This window comes from Vulpes vulpes, chromosome 12 (genome assembly GCF_048418805.1).
Source record: "Vulpes vulpes isolate BD-2025 chromosome 12, VulVul3, whole genome shotgun sequence".
Lineage (NCBI taxonomy): Eukaryota > Metazoa > Chordata > Mammalia > Carnivora > Canidae > Vulpes > Vulpes vulpes.
In genome coordinates, this window is record NC_132791.1 from 17,488,796 (window position 1) to 17,505,761 (window position 16,966).

The 16,966-nt window shown below is 38.1% G+C and overlaps 1 protein-coding gene across 2 annotated transcripts in view; it reads left to right on the top strand.

Moving 5' to 3' along the window:
- The window catches only part of ERP44 (endoplasmic reticulum protein 44), a 95,993-nt gene that overhangs the window by 68,765 nt on the left and 10,262 nt on the right, over nucleotides 1-16,966 (top strand). For both annotated transcript variants that reach the window (XM_026013261.2, XM_072727858.1), the window contains 3 exons: nucleotides 74-190; nucleotides 4,190-4,301; nucleotides 5,270-5,411. In XM_026013261.2, coding sequence (XP_025869046.2) covers nucleotides 74-190; nucleotides 4,190-4,301; nucleotides 5,270-5,411 — 371 coding nt within the window. The remainder of the gene's footprint in view (nucleotides 1-73; nucleotides 191-4,189; nucleotides 4,302-5,269; nucleotides 5,412-16,966) is intronic.

Here is a 16,966-nt window from a genome sequence, read left to right on the forward strand (position 1 = left end):
GGCTTTGAGAATGCATTTTTGCTAGCACAAGTTAGATTCGTTGTTTAATTTTTTCCCTCTGCTTTTGTAACAGCATTCTGCTCCAGATATGGTATACTTGGGATCTATGACAAATTTCGATGGGACTTACAATTGGATTCAAGATAAATGTGTTCCTCTTGTTCGAGAAATAACATTTGAAAATGGAGAGGTATGGCTTTCTGACATGTGTTATCTTTAATTCAGATTTCTGAAAAAGCAAGCTTCCTCCAGCCATGTTACTATTTTACTACACATTTACCAGCTGTACAAATCATACAGTGAACAGAACTTGTCATAGCCATTTCCATAATGGAGGCCACTGGCTCTTTGCCTTTGCTGTCCCAGAACGCCTCTGTTGCACTTCTTGCAGTAGCCTTGAAGATGAGTTTGACCATGCCTCTCAGGTGATGCTGATACTATCCAGTGGTTAAGGGGGTGCCCTGTAGAAGCAGTGCTCTGCAGATTTTAGTTATAATTAATTATATACAGTGAATAATCTTTTGCCAGGAAAAGGTTTTTCTAATTCCTATCTTCAGAGAATGAAATTGTGTTCTCTTTCATTGTAATAATGAAAGCAGTATCAGATATTACCATGTAATTGACCTCAGTGATCCCATGCTCCTGAAATGAAGTCCATCCAAACTCTTACCCCTCCCACAAAAACAAAACACCAAGAGTCTGATATTGGAGGAACAAGAACAAGGGCTGTGTCTATGAGGTACATAAGAGAGTGATGGATTACACGTTAAAGAATTGCAGGTGTGTAGTTCAGATTTTAAGTATGTAGTTCTAATTATCACATACCCGTATAGCCACCACCTACTTGGTCAGGGGTGGACAGTCCTGTGAAGGGTCAGATGCTACTTTAGGCTCTGTGATTTGTATGGTGTCTTGTCCTGAGTACTATGGCTCTGCACTTGTGCAACACCTAGACCAGTGCGGTTATGCTCCAGTAAAGCCTGCTCACTTGCACACTCTCCTGGTTTGTCAGATGAACATTCTGCTCCTTTCCTCATTCTCTGGGCTTTGGGTATGTTTAGCTGAATACATTTGTTGATTACATTAGCTTATTTAGTCCTCAGAGGCTTAGAAAGATTTAGGAACTTATCACCAATTATTTACCTTCCTTGGCAGTTCATGTTCATTTTTTTCCCCCCAAAACACATTCTTTTATTTTGTAAGAAAATCTGATTAATTTTATTTGTAATTTGTAATTAATTTTTAAAATTATGGTATAACTAAAAAAAAAATTATGGTATAACTAACATAGCATTATATTAGTTTTAGGTGTACAGCATAGTGATTGAATAATTCCATACGTCACCAAGTGCTCATCATGACAAGTGTACTCCCTAGTCTCCATCTCTTTTTTTTTTTTTTAATTTTTAAAAATTTTTTATTTTTATTTATTTATGATAGTCACAGAGAGAGAGAGAGAGGCAGAGACACAGGCAGAGGGAGAAGCAAGCAGGGTCCATGCACCGGGAGCCCAACGTTGGATTCGATCCCGGGTCTCCAGGATCACGCCCTGGGCCAAAGGCAGGCGCTAAACCGCTGCGCCACCCAGGGATCCCTCTATCTCTTGTTTCACCCATCACCCACCCCCTTTCTTTTGCTAACCATCAGTGTGTCCTCTATAGTTAGGAGTCTGTTTCTTGATTTGTCTATTTTTTCCTTTGCTCATTTGTTTTGTTTGTTAAATTCCACATATGAATGAAATCATATGGTATTTGTCTTTCTCTGACTGACTAATTTCATGTAGCCTTACACCCTCTAGATCCATCCATGTTGTTACAAATGGCAAGATGTTATTCTTTTTATGGCTGAGCAGTACTCCATTATGTGTACGTGTGTGTGTGTGTGTGTGTGTGTGTGTGTGTATGTATGTGTATGGACCACCTCTTCTTTCTCTGTTTACCTGTAGATGGACACTTGGGTTGCTTCCATAGTCTGGCTATTGTAAGTAGCTGCAGTAAATATAGGGTGTATATATCTTTTCAAATTAGTGTTTTTGTTTTCTCTGGGTAAATACCCAGTGGTGGAATTATTGGATCATATGGCGATTCTATTTTTAATTTTTAAAGAATATCCATACTGTTTTTACGTTGGCAGTTCTTACAGGAATCGTTTCTAAAACAGAGTTGAAAGGTATAGACCTGGAAAATCTTAAACAATTAAGAATGGTTCCCCTGCCTACCGCCATAGTAGTCACATTTAAAATTCTTTAGATTTTTATTTCATGTTGTAACCGAAAATCATTTAAACTACCAGGAAAGGTTTGTTAACCTCTAATGTTGGTTGTCTTGATAACCCTCTCCTGAATCTTTTAATACTAATTTCATAAAGAATATGTTGGTGTGGACACAGGTAAACATGAAAGCCCAGGCAGCATAAACTACCAGCTACTGTATTAATGTATATAAGTTGGTGCAGCAGGCTAATTGACATGGATGTATTCAAACTACTCATCTCTTCATTACTTCTCTCTTAAAATAGAGGAGAGAATTCATTTCTACCTTGGGTGGAAATGGGTAGGAATCAGGGATGACTTCCTAGAAGAGGCGTTTGGATCCTATAAAAAAAGGACAAAGAAGTGGAAGTACTCATGGAAATAGGGAAGTAAGAGGAGGGGCTTGTGCCTTAATGTTGAGTGTCGAAGGCACTGGTTGGGCTGCGAAATGAAGATCCACCCCCGTCCCACCACCGAAATGGAGATATTGAACAGGAAGTTGGGAATCCAGACTTAGATTGAGGACTGGAACTGGGCTTGGATATAGAGAAGGAACCAATTAGTAGTGCTGGAGATTGCTGGACTCTAGTTGAAGTTGCCAGGCTAGAGCAGATGAGTCCAAAGACAGAATCATGGGAGTGGAAGCAATGAATGTGTTGGGAAAAGAAAAAAATTGTGAGCTGAAGAGATAAAAAGAAAGGAGGAAGAAATTGTAAGTTCGCTTGCTAAAAGATCAGTGTGATGCCTGGGCCGCGGGGGAAGAGAGACAGAGAGCAATTGCTCACGAGTGAGTACGGGTTTTCTTCTTGAAGTGATGCAAACATTCTGGAATTGGATAGTGTTGATGTTTGAAAACCTTGTGACTGTAATAAAACCCGCCAAATTGTATTAAAAATGATGAATTTATGGTATGTGAGTTATATTTCAATTGAAAAAGGTAAATGTGACAAGAAGCTTAATAATTTATTCTGTATATGAGTGTAACAGGCTGCAACACGGAGACGGAAACCATTACGCAAACTCATGTCCTAGAAGATAGGTTCTAGTTTCAGTTTTTTTAGCATAAAGGATGTTTGTGTTTTTTGCTGCTGCAATTCTTAAATTACATAGAGACACGCAAAAGGATAGTTGATGGAAATAATTTTATTATAATAATTTTATTATGAAGCCCTTTCTGGGCTCTTTCTTATGAGTCAGAACTTAGCATTTGTCAGATAATAAATAAGTTGGCTATCTATATACATCATGTTTCTCTTGATTATTCTCCAGTAACAATAATACAAGTTTTTAAGGCATTCAATAATTTTTGAGGTGCTTTCGTGTCCATGCCTTGTATAGACATATACACATATATAGTAGCAGGTCCTTGTTAATAATTTAACGTCAATGCATTGTGTATAGGTAAAATCTTGTGGGGTTTTTGTCTTTTGTTCTGAATCAAACACTTTGCAGCTTTAAGTAGTTCTCATGTAAGTGGAGTGGTTTTTTGTAATAAACTCTAGAAGAATCATGTTTCCCAGTCAGATTTATTTGTTGCTGCTGCAGTCACTCAGTTTTTCAGTGATATTTGTTAAGAATGAAAATACTGATCATGTTTATCCCACCTCAAAATCAGCATCTTGATAAAGAACCAGCATAGTTCCTCCTTTGGTCAGTTTTTAAATGTCATGGTTTCATCTAGAAGGAGCTGATAGACCAGCCCAAGTGGTTACTTTAAGGCAGATCAGTTCCAGCAGTACAGTAGGACATGTGGATCCTCTGAGTGCCTCGGTACTTCAGGTAGATGGCTTGGGTCCTTCTTCCATTAAGGCTAATGTTTGGACCTTTTTTTCTGGCATGTTGCAGTCATTATGCATGTGACATGGGTTGGGATCAGATTGTTCATACCAAGAACAATGGCAAGGCCTGATAATTCTTATTGAATACTTTTGCATACAGGAATTGACAGAAGAAGGACTGCCTTTTCTCATACTCTTCCACATGAAAGAAGATACGGAAAGCTTAGAAATATTCCAGAATGAAGTAGCCCGACAATTAATAAGTGAAAAAGGTAGACAGATGAAGGTGTTTATTTTCAACCTTTCTTCTGTCCCTCCCCTCCCCCATTACATTCATATCAATGTAAACATATTTGGGTTAAAAAATTTTATAAGTAATGTTAACTCTACTCAACCCCTGAATGTACACATCGACATGGGGGTGGGAGGCATTAGTAGAGATAATATGAAGCACTGGGTTTTTAAAAAACAAACAAACAAATAAACACAACTATTAATAGCTCCTGAAATCAAATAGCATGGAAAGGGGGGTCATGAGTGGACAATGTTAGTTTTTCCTTCCAGCACTTTTGATACTTGAGCAATCCCTTTCTAATGGATCGTCCCAGAGATATCACCAAACGAACTCACACAGTCTAACATTTACTTCTAAATGAAAGAATGTTGAGTAGTTCTCTGTGGAGTTCTCTAGACTGTCAGAAAGGAATTTGAGTTTTCACCCACTTTTCCTCTGTAGTTAGAGAAGCAAGTCAAACAAAATAAAGTGAGGGCATTGTATAGAGCCATGCTTTTTTTTTTTTTTTTTTTTTTTTTTCTTTAATCACTGAATAAGTATTTTGGGGTTGAATTATATTAAATGTCAACCAGTCGGGACTGGAAGGAGCTCTGTGAAGATGGTCCCTTGAGAACAGCTCATATGTCAGTTTCATGAACTGCTCACAACTGAGACCTGGATAGGTAATTGCCCATTTAAAGAAAATTTTAAAAATTCACTATAGCATTTGAATTCAGGTTGAGTTCATATAATTTCTAAGGAAATTATACTCTGCCCTAAGTACTGAAATTCTACATCTTTTAAATGTTGTAATATTTAGGTTGTAGTTTTTGTGACCTATATTACTCTAAAGCATGTTGGTTTTTAAAATTAAATTAGTATGTCACTTTTCATGAACTTATAATCCTATGAGACTATAGTCAAGAAAATTCTAATCTATCTCTCCAAATTCTATTTCCTGTAAAGGTACAATAAACTTTTTACATGCTGACTGTGACAAATTTAGACATCCTCTTCTGCACATACAGAAAACTCCAGCAGATTGTCCTGTCATAGCTATTGACAGCTTTAGGCATATGTATGTTTTTGGAGACTTCAGGGATGTATTGTAAGTATTCTTTTTTTTTTCCCTTCTTTTTTACTTACTGATATGTGTCTCAAAAATGAACTTAAAACCATTGTTTGAGTGTTTTAAATAGTCCTGTGTTAAACTAGTAATAGTTTGTTATTTGGATGGATAAGGTTTTATTTTTCACTCTAAAGTGTGGTATAATTGAGTGTGAGAATTATAATATATTCCTATAGAAATGCCAGTATTAAGTGATCCTAATGCTTTGGAGTAAACCGCTAAAAGAAAATTTTGCCCTTCCAGAAATTAGTTCTGAAATTTGGTGTTTGTCCGCATGTCAGGGAAAGTAGGTTATAGTCCTATATCAGATTAAAGGTTATTGGTAATATTGCTGCTCATTTGTGGGATTTAAGAGCCAGAAGATGGCCATGACTACGGGTTTCTGTGGGTATACAGCTGCAGACCTTTCCAAGAACAGGTAAGTGTTCTGATTCCATTCTCAATTATCCATTCTCAGCTCTTCTTTGTATTAATGAATATGTAACCCTTGTAACTGCAAGAGATATTAGATTTTTATCAGCTGAGATGTTAAATTTGGTTGTTAAAAATGGAGATGTTTCTTCATGTATGAAAATTTTAAGCAACAAGATTAATTCAAATTAGACCTTTTCTTTTAAATTTATATAAGTACCCTGTTTTATGTCCACAGATTAAGTTGCACAGAGGATGATTTGAAATTCTATTGCAGAATGAGTTACCTCACTCACTATTCAGTATTTCATTATAGAGATGTAGTTGTTTGATAGAAGATTCTCAGTCTTACCATATAGCAGACCTACATTTGAGTCCTACCTTGATCAAGTCACTTAGCTTCTCTGTTATTGTTTCTTTACACTTAAAATATGGTTGGTAGTACAACTTACCTGATGGGATTGTTATGAAAATTAATGAGAGAGGAAGGTTGTGTCATGACCCATACAGTAGTAAAAAATTATTTGTTTTACTTTGCCTATACTCAGAATAATACCGTTCGGCCTATTAATTCATTAAATATTTGTGCAGGTCTTCTGTAAATTTTTATTATAAAATAAATACACATAACATAAAATTTACCATTTTAGCCATTTTAAAGAGTAAAATTTGGTGGTATAAATTATGTTCACAATATTATACAATCATCACTAGTACTAGTTCCAGAACTTTTTCATTATCTTAAATAGAAATCCCATAACCCATTAAACAGTCACTTTGTATTCCACCTTCCTACAGTCCATGGCAGCCACTAATCCACTTTCTATTCCTGTGGATTTGTCTGTAATGGATATTTCATATAAGTGACATCATATAATTTGTGATTCTTTGTGTCTGGCTTCTTTAACTTAGCATAACTTTTTCAAAGTTCATCAATATTTAGCAAATACTGGCGGTTCATTCCTTTTTATTGGTAAATAATACTTTGTTAAATAGGAATACCACATTTCTTCTATTTGTCAGTTGGTAAATTAAAAAAATTTTTGTTTAAATTCAATTAATTAACATATATTATTAGTTTCAGAGGTAGAGGTCATTACATCATGTGCCATCCTTAATGTTCATCACCCAGTTACCCCGTTCCCCAGCCTCCTCTGCTCCAGCAACCCTGTTTGTGTCCTATGATTAAGAGATTCTTGTGGATTCATCTCCCTCTCTGATTTCATCTTGTTTTATTTTTTCCCTCCCTTCCCCTAGGATCCTGTTTTGTTTCTTAAATTCCACTTATGGGTGAGATCCAGGTCTTCTGTATGACAGTCATTGTATAACATAAACCAAGTCATATAAACCAGTGGTTTAAAGTTTACTAAGATTGAGTCCTTGCCATCAACAAACTCACAACCAAGTAGGAAAAGGGGACAAATAGAGTAACAGGCAGTTGTATTTTATTATATGAGAAGGGCTCTAACAGAGCTCAACAGGGAGATACTTGATCCAAGCTCTGGGGATGTAAATGCCTAATGTGGGTCCTAAAGTTCTGTACAGATTCATCATGGATGGAGGAGACAGGGCTAGGAGAAGGGGGATGTTGGCAGAAACAAGTAGGAGTTGGTGGCTGAATATGCATGAAGGAGTGATGAGGCTATGAGAAGCAAGCAGTAGCTAGCTCATGAAAGCCCTGTGATGTGTAGGGAAGTTTGACATTATCCTGAAAACCCTGTAGAGTCAGTGAAAGGTTTGAATCCGGAGGTTATTTTAAAAAATCACTCAGGTTGTAAACTGGAGAACAGAGGAGAGGGAATGAAAACAGAATTGAGGAGACTGATGAGTAATCCAAACAAGAGCTGATGCTAGATAACAAGGCGATGATTCTTGAATAAACAAATTACCTAAATAAATTCTGGCAGTGGCACTAAAGCTAGAGAGAAGCAGGAATCTTGAGATACTTTGTAGGTAGAATAGGAGGACTTGGTATCTTAATAAATGGGAGAAGAGAGCTATGAGTGATGGCCAGGAATCTGACTGGCACAGCTAAGTGGGTTAGCCATTAACCGAGCTAGAGAACTCAGTAGAGGAGCAGCTTCGTGGGAAAGGTAATGAGTTTTCTTTCTTGGCATATTGAATTTGAGGTGCCTGTGGGCCACAAAGGAGGAGTTTCTAGCAGGGAGTTTACATGCTCCAGGATTCAACAAGGAGATAAGGGTGTGGGGTCTTGAACACATAAGGATGTAGCTGTAGTTACTGAAACAGATGAGATTACTTAGCACAAAGCTGAGCATGGACCCCTGATGAATACCCATATTTAAAGGGAAGACAGAAGATGGAGTATATGTAAAAGACTAAGGAGGAGAAGGTATCAAAGAAATGAAAGAAAACCCAGAAAAGAGTAATATGGTAATTGAGGAAGGAGCACTTTTAGCAGGAAGGAATGCTTAATCAGGAGGATGAAGGATCTATTAGATTTGCCTCCCAACAAAGGCTGTATTGCAGTGAATCAGAGTACTATTTGATGAGGAAATGAAAATTTGACAATAAAAATTGTCGCAAGAAGCTAACCTCTAAAGGGAAAGAAAAATAGGGGGATAGCTCGAGAGAGAGAGACATAGGATGATGGGAGGTTTTCACTTTTCTTTTTTTACCCCCTTGGGGTCCAGGAAACTAACCATGATAAAATGCTTGTGGGAAAGAATCAGATGGATTGAATGAAGAGTTATTGAAAAGATAGAAAAAAGAGGGGCTAATTGATCAAGCAGAGCTGTAAGGGGCACAGAGGGAATGAAATGCAAAGGAAAGAACCTTCTTTCTTTCCCATGAGAAAAAGAGGAAAGGAAGGGTGCATTTCTTTGGGGGTATTTGGGAATTCTGGTGTTAGTGACAGTAGCAGAAGACTGCAGAGGTTCCTGTCCAGCTTGTTTTTAACTGTGGCTAAGGAAGCAAGATCTTTTACTGAGAGTGACAAGGCAAGGGGATAATGAGAGGCAAGACCATGCTGGATTTTACAAGGAAGAGTACTTATACCCAGAAATCCACCTGAAAGGTCCGGATCTTCCTAGCATCCTGGTGGGACTCCTACAGTCCCCTTAGCAAGCCTGTGAGCATTGACTCTTGGGCTAGATGGAAATGTCTGGTTGGGTGTCTTCTTCTCATTTCTTAGGCTTGCTTCCTGAAGCTATAAGCTCAGGCTGAAAGAATGAGCTTTTTAAGAGAGGGTAATTCTAGTGTCTGGGCTCGCTGCAGGTGCTTCTAGGCAGAGAGACTGTGCTTGGCATTAAAAATGCTACCTTATGCATGGATTGTTTATATGAAGTTGTTATCAGCACATTTCCCTACCTCTCATAGTGGATAAATCTCTGGTTGTTTACCTCTTTGCTTTCATTTGCAGACTTCTAGCCCCAGTTATAAAGTCTCATATTAGTGGAAGTCAACAGGATACTGACTTTACTACCAGTCAGCAACTAGACCTTGCCCAACTTTGGCTTTTGTTCCTAGGAACCCTGTGTAACACCTCAAGGGACATCTGTGAGAATTTCCATCTTGGCTTTGTTAAGTTTTCTTCTCCAGTTTCTTCTCCAGTTCTTCTCCAGTGCTACTTTGGCACTTCTAATCCCATCTTGGTGTCTGTTGGTCAGAGAACCCAAGTAGGTGTATTCTTTATCACATGACCCAGTCCCCCTATTCTCCAACTATAGTTTACTGGACCAAGAGGTCGGCACGTGGCCAAGAAAAACTCGTATGTCAGCTGGTAGCATTCTACTTATGCCCTGGTATAAAAAGAAACTGTGCCAGTAAGATTCTCAAAAGAAATCTGGAAATGAGAAGTAGTTCTCTCCCATCCTACAAGCGTTTAATCCTGTGAGTAGGGAGGGAGATAGAAGTGACTATACTTGAAGCTCTTCGAAACAAATTACTTAATTTCTCCCTTAGGTGCCTGATTTTCCCTCCTAGGCACTGTTCACTGTAATATTTTTTTAATTGTAAGGAGGCACATGCTGCGTGAGCTACAAACTGAGCCTATGTGAATAGATGTTGTTGTTAAAAATCAAATAAAATATGTAGCAAAGTGAATCTGACACATTTAATAGCTTGCATAATTGTTATTGTGCTGCATGGTAATTAAAGCTTAAATGATAACCAGTTTCCATAAATTACTGTAATTACTCTTACTTTTAGTAACTCAGCATTTCTGGGGTCAGTTGGAGGAAGTGTGGTTGTGATAAGGAGCAAGAAAGCAGATTTATGGCACACAGGGCCCTCCCGTGCCAGGTGGGCATGGGGTTGAGGGAGGGGGATGTGCTACCAGTGTTCTGTTCCCCTCTCCCTTATTTCAGAGAAACCTGAGCCTTAGGGAGGTAACATAACCAGCAAGGCCACACAACTAACTAGCGGGAGGCCTGGGATTTGTGTCTGAGCATACTGAATCCAGAATCCCAAGCTCTGATGTATCATGTCAAAGCAGTTACATTTCAGTGCATACGAAAAGTGGTGTAAGTGTGAATGTGAAAGATATTTGAAGAAATAGTACTTGTACCTGAAACTAAATCTTGGATCTGTGAATCTTCGGTTGTTTGCCCTGTAGATGGACCCGATTGATTCCTTGCCAGATGTAAAGGGAAAGGTTTTACAGGTAGAGGAAAAGGAATGGAGGGTAATTTAGGGAGCTAAGAGCACCTAAGGGCAGGTCTAGGAAACCGTCCCAGGAGAAGAAACTAGATCATAGGGTGTGGTTAGAAGGCTGTTGGAGGACTTTCAGGAGAAACTGCCCTTCTAAAAAATTGTGACCAGCAAATACCATCCCATCTGCACCTTTGCTAAAATTTACATAGATACTACTTACCACTGGAGCCCCGGTGATGGGAAAAAGCAGAACAGGCTTCAGGTCATTCCTGGGAAAATGGAACAGGCTCCATAATGCCACGTGCCCTAGCTCTGGAATCTAGGTCATTTATCCCAGGTCACGAAATCACTGAAAATTATCATAGTTCCTTAAACTACTTGGTCTGGGAAACTTGGCTGCAGCTGATTGGCTGCATTAGTGGCAGGGTGAGGGGCGGCTGTGGTGAGATGAGAGGGGCAGGGCAAAACTAAAGATGGGGGTGCGTATCTCACAAATTCATCTGCTATGACAAATTAGTCTGCCTTCTTGAATTTGGAGGGAGCAAAACAGGAATTGGGCAGAACGATGAACACTTGGAGAGATAGGTAGAAGAAAACCTTTTTTTTTTTCTTCTTTTTTTTTTTGAAGATTTTATTGATTTATGAGAGAGAGAGAGAGAGAGAAACAGGCAGAGGGAGAAGCAGGCTTCATGCAGGGAGCCCGACGTAGGACTCATCCCAGGGCCCCGGGATCACGCCCTGAGCTGAAGGCAGACGCTCAACCGCTGAGCCACCCAGGTGTCCCTTAGAAGAAAACTTTTAAACCAGGTCACCATTAGGTCTCTTTTAACTCTGAAAATTTAGTTTTGTTCTTCAGGATCTAGAGGTTCCTTTCCCCTTCCCACCCCATGAGGCTTTTTTAAAGTGGAAAAACAGGTACTAAAGAGAGCTTCTTAAAAGGCAAATTTTATTTAGTTTTTATTATCTCTTGCTATACCAACTGCTTTATGACGGCATTAGATGTTCAGTAAATGTTTTGATTAATTTGCTCTTAGTTTAATCTGCTTATTTTATGTTTAAGAGTTTGACTACTTGGATATATATCTGCACATCTGGAATACGTCCTAGTATTTATCAGCTGGCCATTCTCCCTGTTTTCCTCCTCTCTTCACCTCTGTAGTTGTGATTTCTCTGAATGTGTCTCTCCTGTCAACCACTGGGCAGTATATACAGTGAGCTGGGTCCCTAAACACCATTTTTACTCTCATGTGATATGCGTATCATAAAACTTACATTCATTACCTTCTTATAAGTACTGTTTATAAGTCGTTACACTACATTTTACCTTATTTGGCCCTGCCAGCAAAATAGGCATGAAACTCTGACAGAGGCAGACCCTGTAGCAGCTCCACTTTATACGTTATGTGTATTCTCAGTTTCTGGAAGAAGAATATAAAATGGGTATTATTTCTACTTTTACAATGAAGGACTTAAGCTCAGAGATTTAGTAACTTTACTAAAGCCAAGTCACTAAAGAGGGAAATATAGCTCACAATTAGGTGCTCAGACTCTAGATCCAGACTGCTTAGATTCTAATCCCAATCTCTTACCAGTCTTACCAGTCTAACTGCCAGGCTAGTTACATCACTCTGGGCGATTTCTTAGTACCCCTGTACCTTAGTTTCCTCATCTATAATCTACTTCATAAGGCTGTTGTGGGCATTAAATGAATGTGTAGATATGTAGCTCTTAGTGTCTGATACATGGTTAAGTATTGTGATAAGGTTCTATTGCCTGTATTACAGGAAATAATCAGATTCAAATCTAAGTCATTAGACTATAAAAACAATACAACTAAGTAAGCAGGCATCGTTTTCATTTTATACATCAGAAAACTGATGCTCAAAGAGGTTAGGTAATTTAAGTGGCAAAATACAGTTATACAATACATTAAATGTAAATACATTACATTAAATGAGTTTGTACTACATTGTTATATAAGTTAAGTTAAAAAGTCGAGTAAACAATATTAGGAAATTGAATCCAGGGATGCCTGGGTGGCTCAGTGGTTAAGCATCTGCCTTCGGCTCAGGTTGTGATCCCAGGGTCCTGGGGTAGAGTCCCACACTGGGCTCCCTGCATGGAGCCTGCTTCTCCCTCTGCCTGTCTCTAACTCTCTCTCTCTCTCTCTCTCTCTCTCTCTCTCTCTCGGTTTCTCATGAATAAATAAATAAAATCTTAAAAAAAAAAAAAAGGAAATTGAATCCAGCAATATAGAAAAAACAATGTACAATTAAGTGAGCTTTATCCTAAATATGCAAGGCTAGTCTAACATTCAGAAACCAGTCAGTGTAATTCAGCATATTAATGAATAACCAAAAAACAACCAATCACATTAACACATGTTGAAGCATTTAACAAAATTCAACATCCATTCATAACAAAAATGCTTAACAAGACTAGGAGTTTATGGAAACTTCTCAGTCTGATAAGAGATATTTGTAAAAACCTGCAGCTAATATACCTAATGGTGAAAGACTGAATACTTTCCCACTAAGATCAGGAACCAGGCAAAGATGTTTACTGTTTTTGTGTATGTGTGCATTAAACATATCATTTGTTCCTTTATTTCTGAGTATAAAAAATTTATGTTTTTTGTGGATAATTCTGAAAGTTAATAAAATGCCAAAGAATAAATTAAAAATCACCCATAAATCCACAAACCAGAGATCTAGACACATGTGTGTGTCATAATCAGGGCCATGCTATTTTATGAATTATCTTTTTAATTTATCCACACACAAACATCTTCCCATGTGATTTAAATTTTTTCTTTTACTTTTATTGGCTAGTTTTCCGCCTAATGGGTTTGTTTCAGGATTTGACCTGTTTGAATCCAGGTTTTCCTGTGAACAAATAACATACTGCTACTAATGGAACTTTACCAAACTTGTCCTCATTAAGATTCTTGTAGTTTTTGGTGCAGTGGAGCACCCCCTGGTTGAGTTCTGTGACACACCACCCTAGTTTTCCTTTCTTTATTTGGCTCTTTCATTGTTATTTTTACTGATTGTTCTTCTTGTCTTTGAGCCCTTGTGGTAATAATCATAGAGTTGTGCTGTCCAGTAGGATAGCTGCTAGCCCTGTATGAATAGTGAAGTTTTAATTAAAATGATGTAAAATTTAAAAGTCAGTTTCTCAGGTGCTGAAGGGCTCAGTGGCCACATGTAGGAAGTGGCTACTGAATATGACAGCATAGATAATATTTTCTGTCTTCACTGTAAGTTCTGTTGGGTAGCTCTATTGCTGTCAGAGGGTATGCAGTTGTAAAGAACAGAAACTCACTCCAAGGAGCTCAAAAGTAAAGCGTTTGTGCTGGAAACTATAGGAACATAACCAGGTGCAGCTGGCCTGCACTGCTGCAGAGTGCTGGGGCAGCTACTCCCTTCCCTTCCTCTGGGGTCCAGAGCTCGTCTCTTGGCTCCTCACTTCACATCTGCTCCATCCCCTTTCCGGATACCAGCTTCTTCCTCTGCCCTGCCAAAACTTCTGCATGGATGTGGTTTTGATTCACCACGACAGGATGTAGCCTGAACTCCATATGACCTTGTAACTCTAAATCATCTCACTGTGCTTCCTATATCTCCTATATCTCTTAGTTCATATTCTCCAGACATCTGGCTCAAATCCTTCTCTACCCCAAGTTATTTGTCTTCCCCCTCTTTTTTTCAGCTTTATTGAGGTAGAGTTGACAAAAACTGCTGATATTTAAGGTGTATAATGTGATTACTTTGTTATATGTATACACTAAAATAATTACCAGAATCAAGCAAATTAATGTATCCATTACCTCACTTACCTTTTTTTTTTTTTTTTTTTTTTTGGTGAGAAGTTAAAATCTACATACTCTCTTAACAAATACACTACAGTATTAATAACTGTAGTCACCATGCTGTACATTAGTTCCTCTAGAATATATTCTTCCTGTAGCTGAAACTTTGTACCCTTTAACCAACATTTTCCCATTTTCTCTCACTCTAGTCCCTTGTAACTATTAGTCTACTCTCTGCTTCTGTAAGTTCTGCTCTTTTAGATTCCACATATAAGTAAAATCATGCAGTGTTTGACTTTCTGTGTCTGGCTTATCTCACTTAGCATAATGTCCTCCAGGTTCATCCATGTTGTTGTAAATGACAGGATTTGCTTCTTTATTAAGGCTAAACAATATGTGTGTGCATGCCATATTTTCCTTATCTATTCATCAGTAGATGGATATTGGGTTGTTTCTCAATCTTGGCTATTAAGAGTGATGCTGCAGTGAACATGGGAGTGAAGGTAACTCTTTAACGTAGTGCCTTGATCTCCTTTGGGTATATATCCAAAAGTGGGATTTGGGGGCCAAATCGTAGTTCTATTTTTAATTTTTTGAGTAACCTCCATACCTCCGTAGTGGGCGTATCAGTTTACATTCCCACGAACAGTGTACAAGGGTTCCCTCTTCTCCATATCCTGGCCAACACTTACCTTTTGTCTTCTTGATAAAAGCCATTCTAACAGGTGTGAGGTGATAGCTCATTCTGGTTTTGATTTCCATTTTCCTGATTATAGTGATATTGAGCACAACAGTACATATACTTGTTGGCTTTTTGTATGTTTTCTTTTGAGAAATGTCTTTTCAGGTCCTTTGCCCATTTTTAAATCAGGTTGTTTTCTTGTTCTTGAGTTGCTTTAGTTCCTTTTGTTTTTTGGATATTAATCCCTTATCTGGTAGATGGTTTGCAAATATTTTCTCCCATTTTGTAGGTTATCTCTTCATTCTGTTGTTTCCTTTGCTGTGCAGAAGCTTTTTAGTTTGATGCCACCACATTTGTTGGTTTTTGCTTTTTGTTGCCTGTGCTTTTGGGGTCCTATCCAAACAATAATTGTCCAGACCAGTATCAAGAAGCTTTTCCCCTGTTTTCTTTTAGGACTATAGTTTGTCAGGTCTCACATTTAAATCTTAAATCCATTTTGAATTGATTTTTATGTATGGTGTGAAATAATGGTTCAATTTAATTTTTCTGCTGGTGGCTCTCCAATTTTGCCAACACCGTTTATTTAAAAGACCATCCTTGGGGTGCCTGGGTGGCTCAATCAGTTAAGCATCCAACTATTGATTTCAGCTCGGATCATGAGAATGAGCCCTGCATCAGGCTCCCCGTGCTGAGTGTGGGCCCTGTTTAAGATTCTCTCTCTAGCAGTCACTTATTTAGTTAAGTAGCTGACTCTTGGTTTTGGCTCAGGTCATGACCTCAGGGTCATGGGATCAAGCCCCGCATCAGGCTTTGTACTCAGCATGGAGTCTGTTTATCCCTCTCCTAGCCCCTCTGTCCCTCTCCCACACACAGTCTCTCTGAAATAAATATTAAAAAATATGTATCTCCCTCTGCCCCTCCCCTCTGCTCATCCTCTTTCTCTTTAAAATAAAATACCATCCTTTCCACATTGTGTATTCTTGGCAGCTTTGTCAAAGATCAGTTGACTATGAATGTGTGGATTCATTTCTGGGCTTTCCATTATGTTCCATTGGCTATGTCTTTTTATACCAGTACTATACTGTCTTGATAACTATAGCTTTGTAGTATATTTTGAAATCATACAGTATGATACCCTCATCTTTGTTCTTCTTGCCTGAGACTTCTTTTGCTTTGGCTATATTTAGGGTCTTTTGTGGTTCCATACGGATTGCAGGATTTTTTCTGTTTCTGTGATAAGTGCCATTGGAGCTTTGATACGGATTGGACTGAATCTGTAGAGTGCTTTGTACTTTAGGCAGTATGGATATTTTAACAATATTAATTCTTCCAATCCATGAACTCAGGATATCTTTCCATTTATTTGTATCTTCTTCCATCAGTGTTTTACAGTTTTCAATATATAGCTCTTTCACCTCCTTGGCTAAATTTATTCGTAAGTATTTTATTGTTTTTGATAAAGATGTCCTCTCAGAAACAAACCGAGGGTTGCTGGGGAGAAGGGGAAATTCTGTAACTGGGTGATGGGTATTAAGGAAGGCACGTGATGTAATAAGCACTGGGTACAAGACTGATGAACCACTGAACTCTACCTCTGAAACTAATAATACAGTATATGTTAATTGAATTAAAAAAAAAAAGATGACCACTCTCACCAGTTGTATTTTAGTATGATACTCAAGTCCAAGCAAGTATCATAGGACAAAAAAGTAACCAAAAAAAGTGTTTGGACTAGAAAGAAACTTTCTTTGTAGACAACATGGTTGTGTATGTAGAAATGCCTAATAAATTTGCAAGAAAGCTCCTACAGCTAATTAGTGATTTCAGCAAGATAGAAGGTCATCTTTTAAAAAGTCACTTTTATTTCTATATATTAACAACGAACATTTGGAAACCCAAAAACGTTTAAACTGCCATTCATAATAGGCTCCAAAAGAAAAAAGAAAAAACAACTATGTATACATCTAACAGAAAACTGCAAAACACCAACGAAAGAAATCAAATATGACAAAAATA